Source organism: Exophiala oligosperma (genome assembly GCF_000835515.1).
Source record: "Exophiala oligosperma strain CBS 72588 unplaced genomic scaffold supercont1.7, whole genome shotgun sequence".
Taxonomy (NCBI): Eukaryota; Fungi; Ascomycota; class Eurotiomycetes; order Chaetothyriales; family Herpotrichiellaceae; genus Exophiala; species Exophiala oligosperma.
In genome coordinates, this window is record NW_015622824.1 from 987,190 (window position 1) to 1,005,248 (window position 18,059).

The 18,059-nt window shown below is 51.1% G+C and overlaps 4 protein-coding genes across 6 annotated transcripts; 1 reads left to right on the forward strand and 3 right to left on the reverse strand.

Annotated features, from left to right (window-relative positions):
- Positions 1–699: 699 nt before the first annotated feature.
- Positions 700–2,874, reverse strand: PV06_07661 (uncharacterized protein). The gene is made up of 2 exons (XM_016408923.1): positions 2,068–2,874; positions 700–2,014 (listed from the first exon to the last, which is right to left on the reverse strand). The coding sequence occupies exons 1-2, from the start codon at positions 2,708–2,710 to the stop codon at positions 1,086–1,088; spliced, it is 1,572 nt and encodes a 523-aa protein (XP_016260677.1). The 5' UTR covers positions 2,711–2,874; the 3' UTR covers positions 700–1,085.
- Positions 2,875–8,990: 6,116 nt separating this feature from the next.
- On the reverse strand, positions 8,991–11,806 carry PV06_07662 (uncharacterized protein). The gene has a single exon (XM_016408924.1). The coding sequence runs from the start codon at positions 11,323–11,325 to the stop codon at positions 9,157–9,159; it is 2,169 nt and encodes a 722-aa protein (XP_016260678.1). The 5' UTR covers positions 11,326–11,806; the 3' UTR covers positions 8,991–9,156.
- A 1,676-nt stretch (positions 11,807–13,482) lies between these two features.
- PV06_07663 lies at positions 13,483–15,573 on the forward strand. Of its 3 annotated transcripts, XM_016408925.1 has the most exons (4): positions 13,483–13,620; positions 13,740–13,791; positions 13,846–13,894; positions 13,950–15,573. In XM_016408925.1, exons 1-4 carry the CDS (start codon positions 13,611–13,613, stop codon positions 15,297–15,299), a joined length of 1,461 nt encoding a protein of 486 aa, XP_016260679.1. In that variant the 5' UTR covers positions 13,483–13,610; the 3' UTR covers positions 15,300–15,573. The 3 variants fall into 3 exon arrangements, with proteins under 3 accessions (XP_016260679.1, XP_016260680.1, XP_016260681.1); XM_016408926.1 differs by having other exon boundaries at positions 13,483–13,791; XM_016408927.1 differs by having other exon boundaries at positions 13,483–13,894.
- PV06_07664 (uncharacterized protein) lies at positions 15,507–18,056 on the reverse strand. The gene has a single exon (XM_016408928.1). It carries the CDS (start codon positions 17,767–17,769, stop codon positions 16,327–16,329), a length of 1,443 nt encoding a protein of 480 aa, XP_016260682.1. The 5' UTR covers positions 17,770–18,056; the 3' UTR covers positions 15,507–16,326.
- Positions 18,057–18,059: the final 3 nt, after the last annotated feature.

Genomic DNA, 18,059 nt, shown 5'->3' on the forward strand with positions numbered 1-18,059 from the left:
CGGGAAGTCTAGTTGGATCTAGAGATGACATGCTTACGGAGTCAAGTTCGTCGTGGTTCTATTCCGTAGTAAGGGACGGAGGGCCTGGCTATTGTATTTACTGCTCCGTACGAGTAAATCATCTGACGGCTACCAGTTGCAAGTTGATGGTTGGATCACCTTGGCTGGATACGCATGAAGGGTACCAGTAGCATCATGACTGATTGTGTTGTGAGACATAGTCTGTGCCTGAACAATCATCGTAAGTATTTTGTACCAGATATGTATGTATCTACAGTAGGTATTGTTTGATACTCATACTGTACATATACTCTGTGCTCAACAACACCGTCATCTCTAACCCCTCCTACATTACTTCTCCTCCGGCTCCTGGACCACCAACTGAACCCGCACCTAGAGCACGCCATGGGCCACCGCACAGTCCACAGCCCCTCCACTCCCAGAACTCATGATCGCCCACAGGAAAATAAATGGAGCCGGCCACCACGAACTGGACTCGTCGATCGATGCATGTGAAAAGCACGGCCCTTTCCTTTGGCTCGTATAGTGCAGTTCCTCCCTAATCATCCACAAGCCTGCAAACTGGGTATACCACAACCACTAGACACAATAACAACAATAGAGTGTAATATATGCAGGACGAGCCGACGAAGCCCGGCCCCGGTCGCCAATTACTAGCTTGTACGACCTTGTGCAACCTTTCGTCGGCTTCCAGACCTGAGATCAGTCAATAAAGCGAACCAAACCTACTCCGTACGGCTGCACGCGAACCGAGAGAAGCCCTGGCGTCAATTTCAGCCACTTCCGATGGTCAAAATGTCATGCATGCCATCTCATCAGACCAAGCCGCATCGAGGAAGTGAAACACCGACGTAGCTTTTGCATCTGCAACTTGTCGTGTACAACGCATTCGAGCTCCTGGCAATATCCTGGTCGAGCTCTAACAAGTCAACTCGAGTCAAGATTGGTTCAGAATGATCAGAGTCCTGGAACACCGTTTGCGAGCTTCTATACCTCGTAAAAATCAAGCCGAATAATCATTTTCGTCCGTACAGAGTATTTATTCATGCCCTCAGCATCATGTCTCATCGCTTTTCCCTCACATTTTGCCCTTGCAACGTTGAGCCTAGAGGCTCTCCTACGCCCGAGGAATATGATGGGGGTTCGTTCGCGGCATTTCCGTAGCTCTCGATTCCATAGCCAGGTTTGCTAACACCAGGTTGTGTTGCACCGCCATAAACATCTGGGGAGTAAAGGTCGTGCTGCTTAGCATCAGGAGGAAGTGCTTCACCTGGGACTACGCCACCATCTCCAGCTCCCACCACCAGTTGCTGCCCATTCGGCATCTTTCCAACCACCATGCCTTTGGCCACCGACTTGATGACGGCACGTCTTGAGACGCCCATCGCGTCAATGTAGACAAGGCCGACGTTCTTTACACCTCCTGCAAGGCCGTGCATGACATTCCCCGCCTCTTTGCCGTATTTGTGACCCACCACGTTGGTGGCTGCCGCCGAGCCAGATGCAAGGAGGTTGCGTCCAGCCTGGTCGATGCCATCGGCAATGGTTGAGAAAGCAATCATGGATTTGTTCAGGAATCCAGGTTTGAAGTCCTTGCTTGGATCTTTTTTGTTCTTCTCGCCTTTCCCAGCCATCCTAGCGCCGAAGTTCTGGGCATATCGGCCCAGCTGACCAACAGTCTTAGTACTCAATCCGACAGCGCCTTGGGTGAAGGAGTGGATCTGTCGAATGCGAGCATGGGTTGCTGGAGAAAATGTCATGGGCTTTTGATTGGGCTGTGTCTTTTGCTGGAATGAATTTGCTCCTGATGACATCTTATCGGCCAGATAGCTCGAGCTTGTCACTATGAACCTCGAGGCGGTCGCAGAGGACTGTACAATGGTCGACTTAGCATAAGCCGGATGTTTTGATATCGCAAGGTACTCCTCGGAAACATTGTCGACTCGAATTTGATTGCCTTGCCCTTCAATAGGCAGTTGAATTTGGACAGGACCTGAACAGTGCGTCAGCATATCGTCCGATCGGATAGATGAGGGGGGTACATACGTTTTGATCCAGGCCTAACAGTAGAGGCCTCGACGACATCATAATTGTCTCCAAGTTCTCCAATCACACTGCCATTCTCTTCGTCAATGAGGACAATCTGACCATGCTGAGGGGGACGATTCTTTTCTCTGTCCGCAGAAGTGATGTATCCTTCTCCCGGCCTGTAGTCTTGTGGGTTGTAACGTTCAAAACCAGGAGGCGTTGACTGAGCTCTTTCGAGAAACGCCGTACATTGAGCAAGAATCGTTTCGAACGTGTCTACCTCCTCTTGTGTGACCTTTCCAGGGCCAGTGCCGACCGAAGGGAATTGTATGCGAATGAAGGCGCCAGCTTCAGGACCTAGATCCCATCGCGGAATCAAGTAGCTGCTTGGTGGCTTATGGAAGATCTGTGTGGTTGCAGGCAAAGGCAGATCGAGTTCGGGAGGCAGGTGAAGATGGAGGTAGAAATCTTCTTCAGGGGCTGCGCTGGTAGGCTCAGTGGTGGACAGATCTGTGAAAGGCGACGCAGTTGGCACCATCAGGAGAGACAAAGTCTGCGGCCCAGAAGTGGTGATGGCATGTTCTTCGCCATTTTGGACCGCAAAGGCGGAGATGTTGTTGACGCTGTAGAGCACCTGAGGCTCAGAATGCCCCGCCGACATTGTTTTCTGTAGGACTTGGAATGATGTCTACCACTCAAATCAACGAGTCTTATGGATGGTGAAAGAAAGAGACGAGAAGGAGGGAGCAACGAGCAAAGAACATCGCGGGCGCCTACTGTCAGTCTAATATACAAGAAAAGCCATCATGCATACCTGGGGACTTCTGGGCATTGTCTTGTCTCCAGTCAATCATCATCATCTTCTGTAACTTGCATCCATTCAGAGCGGCTACTTCTGATTACGTCACATGTGGCTGTGCATGCACCGCCACTTAAAAATACCAGCCACAGCATATGTTCCTTGGGCTCGACAAGAATTGACTTCCCATCTACGCAACGACTCCGGTACTCGTACTTCGTATTGTCTTCGATCAAGAGCATTGACGTCCAGCCTCTTCTGGCTGTGCAAATGAACTTCTTGGGCCAGATCAGTCTCCGGAGGGGCAACTTGTTTCTATACGGGACATTGGACTGACGATCTGTCCCAACCTCGGCGCCCCCGAGTTCTGAATGAATATATTCCAGATCTAACCAGAATCCTCAACGGTATCAACGACCATTGCTCGCGAGCCATGAAACTATTGACGTGGTGAACTTGAATTTGCCCTTCATTCATCTGATGTATCGACGCTCTTCCTAGCATCATGTCGGATAGAAATCATGACAAACAGTGGTAACGATGCTTTAACGAGACAACTTTGACTCACGCCAACTCGTCCTGCTCTTCTCAAGCTTATGTGGACCTTTATTCCTAAACATCCTCGACTTGCTTCTCGGCCACCTTCTCCGTTTGTTCATATCCGACGTGCCTGACGGACTCGTTTTCTGCAACAGTACTCGACCTCTCACTTACGTTGTCACTGCTCAAGTTCTCACCGTCCTTGATGAAGATACGATCGATGTCTTCGAGCGAGATATTCGATGTTTCGGGGTAGAAAAAGTAGATCACTGGGACAAAAGAGAAGGCCAAAGACATGAAGATGAGGTATGTCTTCCAACCGAGACGATTGATGAGAACAGGCGTAATCATGACAACAAAGAAGTTCCATGTCCACTGTATCGTATGTGTCAGACAGCTAGTTTATATCATGGTGGAGTCTCTTGGTTAAAGAAGAGGGTATGATGGAAAGACTTACGTGTGCGGCGACCGAAATGGCAGTTCCTCTTGAGCGAGCCTGCAACGGCAGAATCTCTGGGCCGTAAACCCAAGGGACGACATTGATTGAGCCGCCAAACTACAACGCAACAAAGTCAGCAAGTCCCATGCTGGGACATAATGTAAGAGGAGAAGACCACAAGGTGGGATGAGATCTTTAGAAAACTGCCGACCATGCTCTGAAGACTTACGATGATCATGTACACAAAGAAAAAGGCTACCGCGGCAGAAGAGGTGTTCTTCTTGCCGAACGAAAGCAAGATCGATGCCATCATCATGCAAATGCCGAGACCAAAACAGCCATATAACATAGTTTTGCGTCGACCCATGCGGTCAAGAGCGAGGGCAGGTCCAAGGTTGCCGACGATGAACATCAATTGAATGCTGTGCATTGTAAGCAAAGATACTGATCTCGGTCAGGTCAACACTTACAATCCAGCAATGATTTGTGCAACACGGGGCGTGAGATGGACAGTTGCAACAAGAACTGTTGGCATGTAATAAACAACCAAGTTTATGCCCACCTAACAACGAACACTGATCGTCAGCCATGGCCATGTATAATGGGTTCGAAAGAGAGGGGGCTTCACGCCGTACCATCTGGTTCATAAAGAGGGAAAAGTAAGCGAGAATGATTCTTCTTCTCGTTTTGAGTTTGTCGTTTCTAAAGAGTGCTCGGTGGCTCTGAACACCGGACTCGACGGCTAGAGCGTGCTTGATGTTTGCCACTTCAGACATGATGTATGGATCTGTTTCGGGAAGGTCGAAAACAGCACACAGAACCTGAATGGCTTCTTCTTCACGACCTTTTTTGAACAACCATCTGTTTCACACATCAGTCACCGACGCTGCTGGGCCAATGAAAGGATATGAGGCTCACCTAGGTGACTCTGGGAGACCAAAGAGCAGGATGATGACACAGATAGCAAAGATGAGCTGAACAGCGATAGGTAAACGCCATGCAATCGCGCCACCCGCGTATGACATGCCAAAGTCTAGCCAGTATGCGAAAGAAATGCCTTTTGATGGAATTGTCAGCTGAATCCCGCATCTGCTCGGACGCTTGAGCACATACCAATGCCAATGAACAATACTTCCCACGAGACCAATCGTCCCCGCTTCTCTTTCCTGCACAGCTCGGACTGATACATGGGGACGGTGGACGAATCTATGCCTGTGCCGAAACCCGTGATGACGCGCCCGACGATCAAATGCGCTTTTGTATATGCGGACGTCTGCAAGCTGGCGCCGACGATGACGAAACTCTGTGCGAACCCTGTGTCAAAGAATGGCCAGATGTGGTGGAAAGTGTTTCGAGTCTTGAGAGACTTACCATGGCAAGCCACATCATGCGTCGTCGACCGAGGTGGTCACCGAGGAAGAAATTGAGACCGCATCCTCCCAGGGCGCCGAGGCAGTAACAGCTGACGAGTATACCCGTTTCAGTGTCGTCCTACACAGCTGGTGGTCAGTTTTTGCCATTGACAAAAGTGGGGCGACACTAGGGGTGGCGCGTTACCGGATGATGGAACAAATCCAACCAGTTTTCGTTCTGCAATATCCCAGAAAAGACACCTTGATCGAAACCGAAGAAAAGGAATGCTGCTAGACAGCATGCTCCGATAGCGGCACGCAGTGGCCTACCACGTCCGTACCAACTTTTCATGTTGAGGGCAGGACGAAGATCCCAGGGAGGTAGGTGACTCTATTGTTTATTTGTCGGTAGGTGTTTGTCGAAGTCTGGACACAGATCGACAAAAGCACAATAACGAAAACAAGTGTCTAATGTATGGATACCGTCGAAAGCAAAAGCAAGTCAAGAGGCGTGAGAGGAGGAGGAGGAGGAGGAGAGTCCGAAGGGGATCTCATCTTGATCTTAAGGAGGAGGACACGAGTTTGACGGAATAGGTATCCCGTATGGAGTTCCTCGTCCACGCAGCGGTTAATGGATCTCGAACATGATGTTTTGCTCGGTTGTTCGCCGCTCACTCGCCTGTCGGCTATAGGGCACGCGCAAAGAAAGAATGACCTCGCCTCCTCACGATGGAGTTGCCCGAACCTGAAGATCATCTGGCCTTGGTCAAAAGCGGAGTACGAACGTACAGTAGGGGTCACCGCCGAGACCAAAGGTCACAGAACGGAGGGAATACCAAGACCGTCGATCATTTTTCCCACAAATCATACCTTGGGGAAAGTGAGGTACCTACCTACCTAGGTAGGTACTCGTAAATCCCGGTATTTTACTTGGTACTACTAGCAGGTACGAATTTGAAAAATACCCGATCGAGAAGTCGTTCAATCACCATGGGGGAGGTACTGTATATTTCTTTTGTGTAAGGATAGAAGCAACTGTATAGTACGGGAGTATAGTTAGGAAGGATAGGTTTAGGAGCTCTTTACGAGTACGAACTGGGGGGATCGTACAGTATTATTAAGGTATAAATGTGGAGTCGGTCATACGGAGTACATACTGTACTTAACTGTAACCGGTACTCCGTACTCCGTACATACCTAGACAATGTTTTGGAGTGTGCGGGGAAGCCACATACGTCACACATAGTTCAGTGGCTGGATACACACTGGGCGGTACGGAGTACAGAGTAAGGAGTCGGAGTAAAAGGAGTACAGGGTTAACGACGAGGTACAATACAGAGAAAGTGTCAAACCACGATTTCTCATCATACGTACCTTCATACCAAGACTCACGGAATACCAGACCGAGTATTCCCGTCACACACACACACACACACACACTAGCCTAGGTACTCGTACATGTACTGCGCCCCGGGAGGATACCTTTTCGTGCATTTTGCCGTCGACAAGGCCAATGACACGGCTTTTGGAGTACCAGACTCGAGAGAGATGGAGAGAGAAAGTATCATCATGTCTGTATCGACGGGGTTGATGTCGCATTTGTTTCATGGTCATTTTTATTAGATCCGAGGTTCGAGCAATTACCAAGCAGTTTAGTTTTTATTCTTCTATCCATACTGCTAGCTACTGATCTACCCAGTGAGGCCAACGCTATGACCTCCATACTGATCTCAATCTCTTCATGGATCTTGGCTACCTAGGTACAGTATGTCGCGACTTGATCTCTCTTTTGATCATTTGATCACTCTTCGAAAGGTAGGTTATTCATCCCTGTATGCTTGCTGGTTGTGGTTGTATTGTTTGAAAAGACAAATCTTTTCCAACATCCACACCCTCTCGCTCTTGCGCCGAACATATGCCTCGGTCTGCTCTCGCCAAATTTCAGCTGGTTGACAACCTCACTTTCAATGCTTGCAAGTTCTTGCTAAACGCTTTGCGTTGTTTCGTATTGCCTCGCATCAGCATTCCTGTCGGGGTGCCAGACGCCTGGATCACTTAGGACGACGGTTGGTTGTTGACAATCTCACTGAACTCCGCTCTGACACGACGACCTCGGATTGGGGTCCTCGGTAGCAGCTCGTCGTCGTCGACGGATCGAGACAGGACTGACTGAACGATGTTTGCGCTTCTTGTCATTCTTCTCGTCCTTCTTCTTGTTCTTTTTCTTCTTCTTTCGTTTGGGCGCTTCATCCTCTTCTGAGTCTGCTTCCACTTCTGGTTCGGCTTCGTCTTCGGCTTCCTCCCTAGCTGCCTCGCAACCATTCTCATCAGACGAAGAAGAAGAACCAACAACAAAGACAGCGTCAGAATCCGAATCAGGTTCATTTGAAGACCCAAGCAATCCAATGGTGGTCTTTGCCCTTCGTTCCCACCTTGCAAGTTTCTTGTTCTGCTCTTTCAACATCCTCAGTAGTTCGGCCTGGATGGCTTGGTACGAGCGCTCAGTCTGGACGACTTGCTGTCTGGCCAGGTCTATGATGGTGTCTCGGGCGGCGGTGACGACCACGGTCATTTCGGTCGGCGGACCAGCTCCCCCCGCCATCTCTTGTCTTAGCTGATGCTCGACACGAGACACTCGTTTGCTGGGAAGGATCTCGCGGAGTTGTTTGAGCGCCTTGGGTTCTGCCGAACTCGAATTTTGTGCTTCGGTGGTGGACTCATAACCTCTTTTGCGCTTCCTCGCTTTTGTTCCTGAAAGACGATGACAACAACAACCATCGCTAATATTAGCCACACGTCACATCAACCCCAAAAGGAGATGACCAAGAGACAATATATTCATACATACCGGTCTTTGTTCCGAACGTTGCATTCTCTGCTTCGACGTTGTTCTGACCGTTCTCGCCTTCTTCTTCGCCCTGCTGAATTCCTGCGTCACCCTTGTCCTTCGTCTTCTTGGATTTCGGCTTCGACTTCGACTTCGCCCTCTTCCGCGGTCTTGCGGATGACTCCTCCCCGACCGCCGGGTCAGAGATGTTCTCGCCGTCACCGTCCTCTTCAGACCCGGTCTTGTCCCTTCCTCTGTTGGTATGCCTCTCTTGGAATTCACTGCTTGCCTCGCGATGTCCTTTCTTTGAGCTGCTTGTCTTCTGCTTCTCTTGATGTCCATCCGGCGCGACGGACGCTTTCGATGCCACTCGAGAACTTTTCTCGGGCTTGCCCTTTGGCCGGCGTGAATTCGTCGGAGTAGGAGTGTTCTCTTTGTCTTCAGGACCGAGCTCGGAACTCGTACCGCTGTCTATATCCGGTCGGGGTCGTACGATGCTGGAGAATGACGGCTGGTTTCTTGCACGGTTCCTGATCAGCGCCATCTGTTGGAAAAGGTAGGCAGGGCTCTGCTTCGGATCTAGAGGGACCTCGATGCTTGTGCTGTTTGTCCTGTAGCCGGACGCGGGCCCCAGCGGAAGTGCCATCCGATTTGGAGCTGAAGCATTGAAAGGTAAAGCATCGCCCGTCAAATCAACTACAGGCCTCCACGGAGACCGAGTCTCCTGCGGCGGTCCAGTAGCAGCGCGCTGGCTGCGACCTCGAAATCTTGGCCTACCCATCGTGAACGCGAACGCGACAATCGGAAGGTCGTATTGATGTAAGATTTGCAAGGAAGAGATATGGGTTTGTGTGAAAAGGATGGAGGGGAGATGAAATCTGAAAAGGTGTTGAGGTCGGTAGACGAAGTCGAGAGTGACTTGAGGACAAGTGAAGTAAACTGGAAGGAATCATCATTCACTGCAATGTAAAGTAAAGTACAGGTCAGGTTATTCTAAGCACAGTCACTGCAGAATTGATGAATCATTTTTTAGATTTTGTAACTCTCGATGATCTCGTTAAGAGGGTCATTCAACTCACTGGAGTATCAGAAATTCTGAGACCTCATCATTGCTTCCATAAACATGCAGAAAGAGGAATGGCAAATCCGTTCATTGAACAGCCACCATTTCCCTCATAACATTATCAACTTTTGTGTCCGTATCAACCTTGCCCCAGTTCTTCCAGATGTCGGCCTTCATCTCCTTCAGGCGTTTATGCATCTTCCACAGATCAGCCATGTCTTTATCATCACGCTCGTTCTCCTCCATTTGTGCTATCCGCTCGTACTGATCCTTGTACTTCTTATAGTACTTTTGAAAGCGCTTGGCATCCTCAATGATGTCTTGTCGGTTGGGACCACGTTTTTCCGGCGAAGAAGATCGTTCAGTATCTCTCCGGACAGGGGTTGGTCGCTTTAGTTGCTCGGCAGTACCGTTTGTGGGCATCGCTGAACGACTAGCTTCCGACTGCTTGCGTTTCGAGGGTCTTTCCTCTTCCGAAGGCGAGGCTTTTCGCTTGGCAGGACTTCTGTCTGGGCTTCTCCCTCGAGAAACAGGTTGGCTTTTATCGGCAACAACGGGAGAGTACTTGGTACCCTGCTTTGGCTTTGGTAGATCAACGCTTGAAGGCGGGGATGATGGCGCCGAGGACTGGTTCGAAGCTTTGCTCGAGCTGGAATTGTCAGCATCAGTGGAGGTGGTAGGAGGCGAAGATCCAAGCGGTGACGGTTTCGACGGTGAACTATCGTGTCTAGGTCTGGGCGAAATACGGGACGTCGTTCCTTCCGACTTTGGTTGAGGTTTCAAGGGTTTTGTGGTGCTCGTTGCTGCTGGTCGCCCCTTTTCATTCCCACTTGATGATGAACTGGACGTAGATGACTTGTGCATCACTTTTCGCGGTGACGCAACATTTTGTGACGGCTTCTGTGATCTCGCCTTATCCTGCTCGGGTTTTTTACCGACAGCTGAAGACTTAGTGTTATTAGATTGGGAGGCAGTGACCTCTGATGCGTCGGCGTCCTCGTCGGAGTCCTCAATCCGTTCTGAAGATTTGAACTTGCCCTCGGGTTTGGAAGCCTTGCTTGGAGGCTGGGGGGTATTTTTCCCACGACTCGAGACGGCACCGTCTCCCTTAAGAGCGGTCTTCGTGCTATGGGTCTTGTCTTTAGCTTTCCTTAGAGTAGCCGCAGTATCGTCCTTCTTCGTCTTTGATTTCGAAGGTTCCTTGTCAGAGGCCTCGTTCTTGCTCTCGTTGCCGTCATCTCCTGTCGATTTTGGTGCAACGGGCTTATCAAAATTGAGCCTTGATAGGATTTTGCCTTTGCCCCGTTCCTCCTGAGGCAACAACAACTGCCACAAGGTATCCTTCTTTTCTACCCGCATACGATCGTATGCTTGGATGGCATGATCGATGGCTGCCTGTCTTTCATCAGAGGTCCGGTAAGGGAATTTCCAAACGTCCAACTCGCGATAGGATTTCTCCTTCAGCTCTTTCAGACCGTCACCTTGTTTGGAATCTCTAGCGACTTTCTCTATCAGTCGTTCGCAGTCCTCTTTGCTAGCCCGTAGCTGCTTGCACATCTCCTTGAGAGACATGGATCGGGCAGCCAGAAGATGAACCAGTGGGATGCGAATGGCGTCGAGTCGGACCCTGTCTTTTGCAGAGACACCGGGAGACAAAGCGATAGATGTTGGTCCCAATCTTGGAGAGTAGCTGGCTGAGAGAAAAGGGCTGGATGGGCGCGATGATGACAGCCCTCCCAGAAGATCTTTTCTGAGAGCCGTAGAGCTTTGCCCCAAGAACGGAGAGCTTTTGACATCCTTTCTCCCAGCATGTTGTTTACCACCTATTATACTCGTTTCATTGGACGCTCTTTGCTCCTGGATCGACTTCAGGGTGCTCTCCAATGTAGCCAACGCCTCGTCACTTTTGGCAGTGGCTTCTTCTGCTTTCTGTACTTCCAGTCTGTGGCTCGACTTCCCAGAAAAGTATAACAACTCGGCATCATGTGTAGATCTTTTGAAGACCTCAGAGGGGAAAGAGTCGAGGGTGCTTTCAAGAGGTATTGCCTTCTTCCCAACTTGTATGAGTGGTCTTCTACCACATCTCAGTTTGACTTGTTCTTTGTTGTTGAGGGACCGAACGAGTTCCTTGGTTACGTTTTCGACCAGGTCCAGACGGAACACCTGTGGCGGTTCCCTGGCCCGTTTCTCTGAGGTGTCATGCTCGGAGGCATGCCGAAGGGTAAGGCCTTTGGAAGGAATGTTCAAGACCCCCATGGTGTTTCGAGTCTCGGTACAGGATGATTCGTAAGAAAGATCGGTGGTTCAAAGGTGTGGTCAAGTCATTCGTAACGTCGGAGGTGACGGAGGATAACAAGTCAAAGGAAACAAAGGACTGTCAGTCCGTTCGCTGCATAGCAGTGACAGCAGCTGACAAACGGCGGCATGACAAGTCTGGACGGTTCAGGCACACACAGACGCAATGCTTGATATCTATGTTCTGTCCAGCCAGCTGAAAAGAAGTGAGAGTGAATGCATACGGGAGATGCAGTAGCGGACGAGGTCGAGGGAACGAGGATGCAAGAAGCGAGGGACTTGGTCTGTGGCTGACGATTGGAGGACGGCCGTTGTGGAATCCTCACGACCAAGCGATCATTTTGGAAGCACGCGGTCGGACGCTGGCAGCAGAGGGAGTGGGACGGGAAAGGGACGAGGAGTATTGGCTGTCTGGTGGCCCTGGGTGGTTCTCGGCCGCGCCTCAGTGGCCCTTGGTGGTTTGGTGAGCGGGCAGACAGGTGTGGGAGGACTCGATTTGGGTTGAATAATACGGGATAAGAGGCAGCCAAAAGAGGAGCATTCTAATCAGGGTGGTGAAGAAAAGCAGGGTCGAGGACGGGAACGGTGCTATCTACGCCTTGTCAGGCATAGCCTGCCGCCTTTCCGGGGGAACTAGGGTCACCTTCTGGCCACCATAGCCTGGTTGTCAGCACAGGAAACGCAATAAACGCGTCCGACGCCCCGGCCAGCCATTCGCCTGGAAGGTTGACTACGGAGCATACTTTGGGTCTAAAAGGCATCCAAGAACTCGTGGCCGAAAAGTGGACGGAAGGATAGAGAGAAAGGTTCAACTACATGCGGTGTGTACAGTACAGACAGGCAGTAGTACCATGCACCACCCAAAGTGTGTCTCTACTTGTCCCCAAGAAAATGGACCGCAGGCACCGAAACACCCCGAGGCGTCTCGCTTAGCCTAGTGGCCAAAGTTCGGAACATGTTTTGGCAGTGAAGCTGGACCTGAGACTGACGCGATTCATGCTTTGTAACGAGAACTAGACAAGCACCAGCAAAATTCAACATGGATACCGGTGCCAGAGGAGGGGGGAAATCAAAGGGCTCGGGCGTCAACAAAGAAGCATCGCCACATACGCAGTGATTGTGCCTGTACTCATCGATTCCGGCCAACTGCTTCGATCTTCAGCAAAAAAAGAACAATCCGGCGAGGCTCAAATCATCATGTCAGATCCATCATCTGTCAGTGTATCACTACCTACTGCCAACGTGTCAGGCCCCGAATTTTATATTATAGATCGACTCCGTTTTGCACTTTGCAGGCTTCGGGACGCGATAACTCGGGTACAACCTTAGGTTCCAGTGCGGCTGGCATGATGCATATCGTAACCAAGAATGTGACCTTGACGCTGACGGGCTGTTTTGGGGCAATGACTCGGTGGTAGTCATCCAAAAATATCTACCAACGGAAGAATACCGTACTCATCACGGTAGTAGTAGTAGTAGCAAGTAGGGAGTATTGTAGAGTAGATATCTGCTCGTACGATCAGTGAGCTTCATACGGATACTGTCCCAACGATTTGCATCTAGTCCACTTCGTTGAACGAGTTGACGGCCTTGACAGGATAGAGGATACAAAAAGCCTGGTAAGGCGACGAAGCAAGGGCCATCCTGGCTGGCTCATGCATCATCGCATCGCCCTCGTCCTGTTGAATATGTACGGTATGCAACAGGGGTCGGATGCTTGTACCGGATCCAAGATGGAAAAGTGTTTCGTGTTGCTTTGATTCCGTACCTTGTGACAAGGTTACGGCGAGCACGGAGTATCTGTAGGTAGGTAGGTAGTTAGCGGCCTAGAAATGATCCTCGACTTCTTCCCCTGGCCTCTTCTCTTTGCATTCAATCAGCTTGGAGAGAATTGAACAATACCAACGGTAGGTGTTTTGCTGATGACCGACCTAGTTTGGATGGCCGACGTTTTCTTTTTCGTCGCCTTAGATAAGCCTGGAACATCACAATATGCCTAGAATACCCGACGCCGGGGCAAATCACGGCGGACGCTTAACGGCGCCTATTCACCGTCATGGTTCGCCTTTTTTCGGCCTAGTACTAGTGGCCTCAACTGTCTCCGATGCACAAGACACACGCATCGCATCACTATTGACCGGTTCGTTGTGCCTTGCATTGAAAGCCTTGCCGTATACTCTGGACCGTCGCCTTGATATCTTTGATACGAGTAAGGCTAGGCATTGTCTTGTTTTGGCCGGTGCAATATGTCTTCTGGTGAGTTACGCAATGACGCTTGTGCTCCGCCAAATCAAAAATTGAAATCCCTGCGATCGACAGCGCAGTCTCCCTCAATTCTTCCCACGTGCCGGATGAGATACTGACCAACATGCCAGACCTTGACGAAAAGACCCTGGAAGATGTTGCCAACAATGGGGAGATGGAGTAGTATGTGCATCGTCGCGTCGTGCGTTTGTTGGCAATAGATTGACACCCTACCAGTGAAAAATGGCCATCCCTCCTCGAACCACTCCTCCAGCGTCTCAATCAGGTACGATGAAAGAGAGAAAGAAAGAAAGAGTTGGCAGATATTGATACTGTATCAGATTGTCTATACCGAGTTTCCCACGCCACGACCCTACCCCAGTATGAATCGCCAACTTATGCCCAACTCACCATCTCAGATCCACGGAACTTCCACTCGAGACTCGAACCCCGCCGTGCAAACACCTTCGACCCCCGTGCGAAACTTGCCTCCTGTACCTCCCTTCCCTAATTCCTCGGCCACATCCACGAGCCACGTCCCAGATTCCCTACCTCCGTCGCAAGAACCCTCCGTCGATACGATACATGAACTTCCCTCCCTTCTTCTCCAGATCTTGAATAGCGTCCAACATACCCTCCGCACAGCGTTTGCAGAAAAACCACCACATACTATTCAGCGGTTGGCGGAGCTGGTACTCCGTCCTACCGGACACTACCGGACGCTGCCAGCATGGCTACGCGCGGTCGATCGAATAGTGAGCGTCAGCAGCTCTGCAGATATTTTCCCACTCTCGGACACACCGCCCATCATCAATGGAGTGAACGGAGACGGCGGTGGAGGGATTCTATGGACAAATAACGACAATCGCAATGGTTACGACAGCAATTCACTGGGTAGCGACGAGAGTCTGGGCGGTGCCTTGCTCACCCCCATACCGTGGCTGAGAAATGGTCTAGGAGGTCGAGAGGGTTCGAGTGAAGAATCAGGGCATCTAGACTCGGATCAGAGTGCCGGGGCAGATAGTCTAGACGATCCATTATCAGTGACTGACAGCCATGTGCACGGAGGAGATCCCTTGGTGCCTGGAAGACCAGACGGGGCGGTCACGCAAGGCGAATTGATGCGCATGGAGCAAGAGGCGGGGGTCGTCCCCGTGAATCCAAACTCGAACAACAACGGCCCGGGCAGTAGAACAATGGCCGGCGCCGAGGAAGGGTTGTACATGGACGAAGAGGGTGATTTGGTGCCTCATGCGCGTGGTCCAGATGTCGTCGGATCGGTAGACATGGGCCGCATCGATGGGCACGACGTCGAAATCAGAATTGGAAGTCCTCCGCAAGAAGAGGGAGGCCCGGCGGATCCGAACGATGCGCAGACGGTGCTGCCAGGGCAAGACAACCTTGCACAGTCACATCACAAGACTGGCGGTGAAGCCGACGACTTTGAGATCGTACTCAAGGAGACGGAAGCCGCCGGTGGCCGCGAAGGAGGTACAGAACAAGATATGGACGCAATGCAGGTCGATGCCGAAGGCGCCGCCAGAGGAGATGGACAGAAACCGACCGAGGAGCGGGATGAAGACATCGTGCTCGTGGACGCCGACGGGAAGACAGAGGACGACGCATCCAAAGCTGATGTCTCTGGCGAAAATGTCGGACCTGATGCGGCAGACAGTTCGACTGTGACTTGAAAAATTAATCCATCCCATCCGAGGGGTGCTGCCAGGAATTTTTTGTTTGAGCGAGATGAAACTTTCAGCCAGTGCGAGAGAGGAAAAGAAAGAAAACGAAGAGTCAGCCTTACGAACACCACCGTTGGGTACACATCCCAATACTCCTTCTGCAAGAAACTTGTATACTATACGGATACCATTGTACTATTCATGAACACAGCGAGATTCTCCGTAGACATGTATTACTACTACTACCTTGAATAGGCAAGGAGCTATGCTTCGAAGTGCCAATCTCTATTCATACCTATAATCATGTTTCGTATGCGTCGATCTCTAGTAGGACTCACTCTAGCGTCATCAGAAACAATTGCATGGTCATTTCCATTTCTTCCCCAGACATGACCCTCTCTGGTTCGTGACAATATCATGCTGCGCCGTCCCTTATCCTCCTTCCTAGTATCTCTCAAGCGGTCACGTTCATGTCCATATGTGACGGAGAGCACGGCCGGTGTACTCCCTGTTGAAAGCCCGAAATATGCAATGATGCCGTGTAGCAAATGACGCCGTGGATGTCGGAACATCGTCCATGCAAAAGCCATGAAAAGAAAGATAAAAAAAATAATCCCATGGATGATATAGACGCCTCGATGTAAGAGAGGTCATGATAACAATGTCGATGTGGCGAGTCGATACCGATGGAGAATATGCAGACCATCAGAAAAGGCAGGGCAGAAACTGTCGCCTAGGCGCCTGTGGTGGTTCTTGTTCTTCTTCATGAAGGGGAATGATATATAGGTAGACACAGGTCTCAACAATACCGCCGAGCTTCGGATGGCGAGCCCGCGAGAGTTCAGTCCGTGACGACTGTTGGAGAGAGCTGGAGAGAGCGAGGGCGCGGGACAACGGGGTGTATGGCACACGCACTTTTGACATCATCATATCCATGATCGTGATCATCTTCATGTTCTTCAAGTGTCGTCGTCCGAGACTGACTCGGTGTTGTCCAACGGCACACTTTCAAAAGTGACCCGATCAAAGAAAGTCTCTAGTCATTTGATTGTGAATCTTTAATGTCGACACCATTCAGAGGACCCGTGTTTGATTCGGAATTCGCACCATCAGGACCAATGGGACCAGACTTTTTCTTTTCCTTCTTCGCCCACCGCAGCCCGCAAGCATTGCACAGCGTCTTGGGCCCGTTGGGTCCCTTTCTCCATTCCGGACTGTCGAGCGTGCCGCAGTCCGTGCAGACGTATTCATCCGCGCTTTTGACTTTCTTGTGCTTCTTGTCCGAGTACGAGTACCGCGACTCGGCTTTGTCGACGGGGATGTGGATACCGGCATCGCCGCGAATCAAGGCCGGAGATGTGCCGCCGGTTGATATACCATGTGACCGCTCGCCCTCGCGGTACCGCAGACCGGTGAACATCTCGATCGAGTCGACGTGCGAAGAACCTTCGTAACGTGCCATCTTGTCTCTTATACTGTCCGGTCTCGCAAACGCGTTGGCCTCGTCCAAGGCTTCCCGCGTGAGAGCAATGTTGGACACAGTAGGCTTTGCGGGCGGTGGCATGCCAGAATAATCGGTGTTTGAATGTACCGATGGCGACGCCGGGCTTATCTCTGCCGAGTTGGAGCGCGTCCTGTTGGAGCTTGAAGCTCCGGCTGGCTTGTGATACTGCTCGCCTTGGCCATCGGTCTCTTCTGCCTCTTCCTTTCTGAGGGCAGCTATCCGCGCCTGTAGCCGGATGTTTTCGATTTTGTGCTCCAGAAAAGAATCGAGAAGTTCCGAGTTTCTACTGGGATAAGGCCGTGCCATCATGAAGAACCCTCTACAGATCCCGGCCGACCCAACAGGTGTGCCGGACAACTCGAGTCCCGACGTGTCCTGGGTCAGGTGCGGATGGCCGTGACACTCGAAAATCTTGTACTTGTCCTCTGCCGTACGAAAGCGGTGGTAGAACCGCAACGCGTTCCCAGTCGCGATGCTTTCGTTGAACTCGCGAATAAACAGTCCCTGGTCGTCGGGATGGACGAACTCAGGCATCGACTTACCCAAGAGATCTTCGGGGTCGTATCCCGTGAGAGCTTTCGCCGAGGGGGATACATAAAGCATCCGACCGTCAGGGGTAAGGATGTACAGCAGATCCTTAAGCTCCTCGAGGACCCGTTGAGACCAATTGCGTCGCTTCGTGAACTCGGTCAAATTGCTGCTAGAGCCTTGGGCCAGCCGACCGAAATCCGGGGGTAGAGGTCCAGCCCCTACGCCGTTGGTCGCGACCGTACTGGGAGAATCGGTCTGATTGGAGTTCTCCTTCAGCAATGCCGGCGGTAGGGATCCCATCATATCGAAAGGGGTGGATGGCATGGGAGTCAGGTCTAGAGACAGAGCATCGGGATATACACTCATATCTGTGTGGGCGAGCAGGGAGGGATCTGACATATCGGCCTGGAGATTGAACGAGTCCACGTTAGTCTGGAACGCCATATTGCGTGCGTGTATTTGGTGGGTCTGCAGTGGACGTTGATATCGGTGTAGAGAATTCAGGATAGGTCAAGCGACGTTGGGACCCAGTCGGAGAGAGGATTCTTCTTCCACTCAAGCCTGGTCAGGATGCAACTTAGTGGTGCGCTATGCTTGAATCGAGATCTATGGCGTTGCGTGTGTTGGACAATCTCAGCCTGTACCGGAGAAAGTAAGCGAGATGGCCCCAGGGAGACTCTGGATACGAGCAGACAGCGAGAAATGGGCGAGGGGAGGGGATGTGGTCTGACCCA

Coding starts and splice junctions, on each gene's coding strand:
- PV06_07661 (XM_016408923.1), bottom strand. CDS start 2,710: ATGTCGGCGGGGCATTCTGAGCCTCAGGTGCTCTACAGCGTCAACAAC. Junction 2,015..2,067: donor TGTTAGGCCTGGATCAAAAC/GTATGTACCCCC, acceptor CGCACTGTTCAG/GTCCTGTCCAAATTCAACTG.
- PV06_07662 (XM_016408924.1), bottom strand. CDS start 11,325: ATGGGGGTCTTGAACATTCCTTCCAAAGGCCTTACCCTTCGGCATGCC.
- PV06_07663 (XM_016408925.1), top strand. Junction 13,792..13,845: donor AACAATGGGGAGATGGAGTA/GTATGTGCATCG, acceptor ACACCCTACCAG/TGAAAAATGGCCATCCCTCC. Junction 13,895..13,949: donor TCCTCCAGCGTCTCAATCAG/GTACGATGAAAG, acceptor ATACTGTATCAG/ATTGTCTATACCGAGTTTCC.
- PV06_07664 (XM_016408928.1), bottom strand. CDS start 17,769: ATGGCGTTCCAGACTAACGTGGACTCGTTCAATCTCCAGGCCGATATG.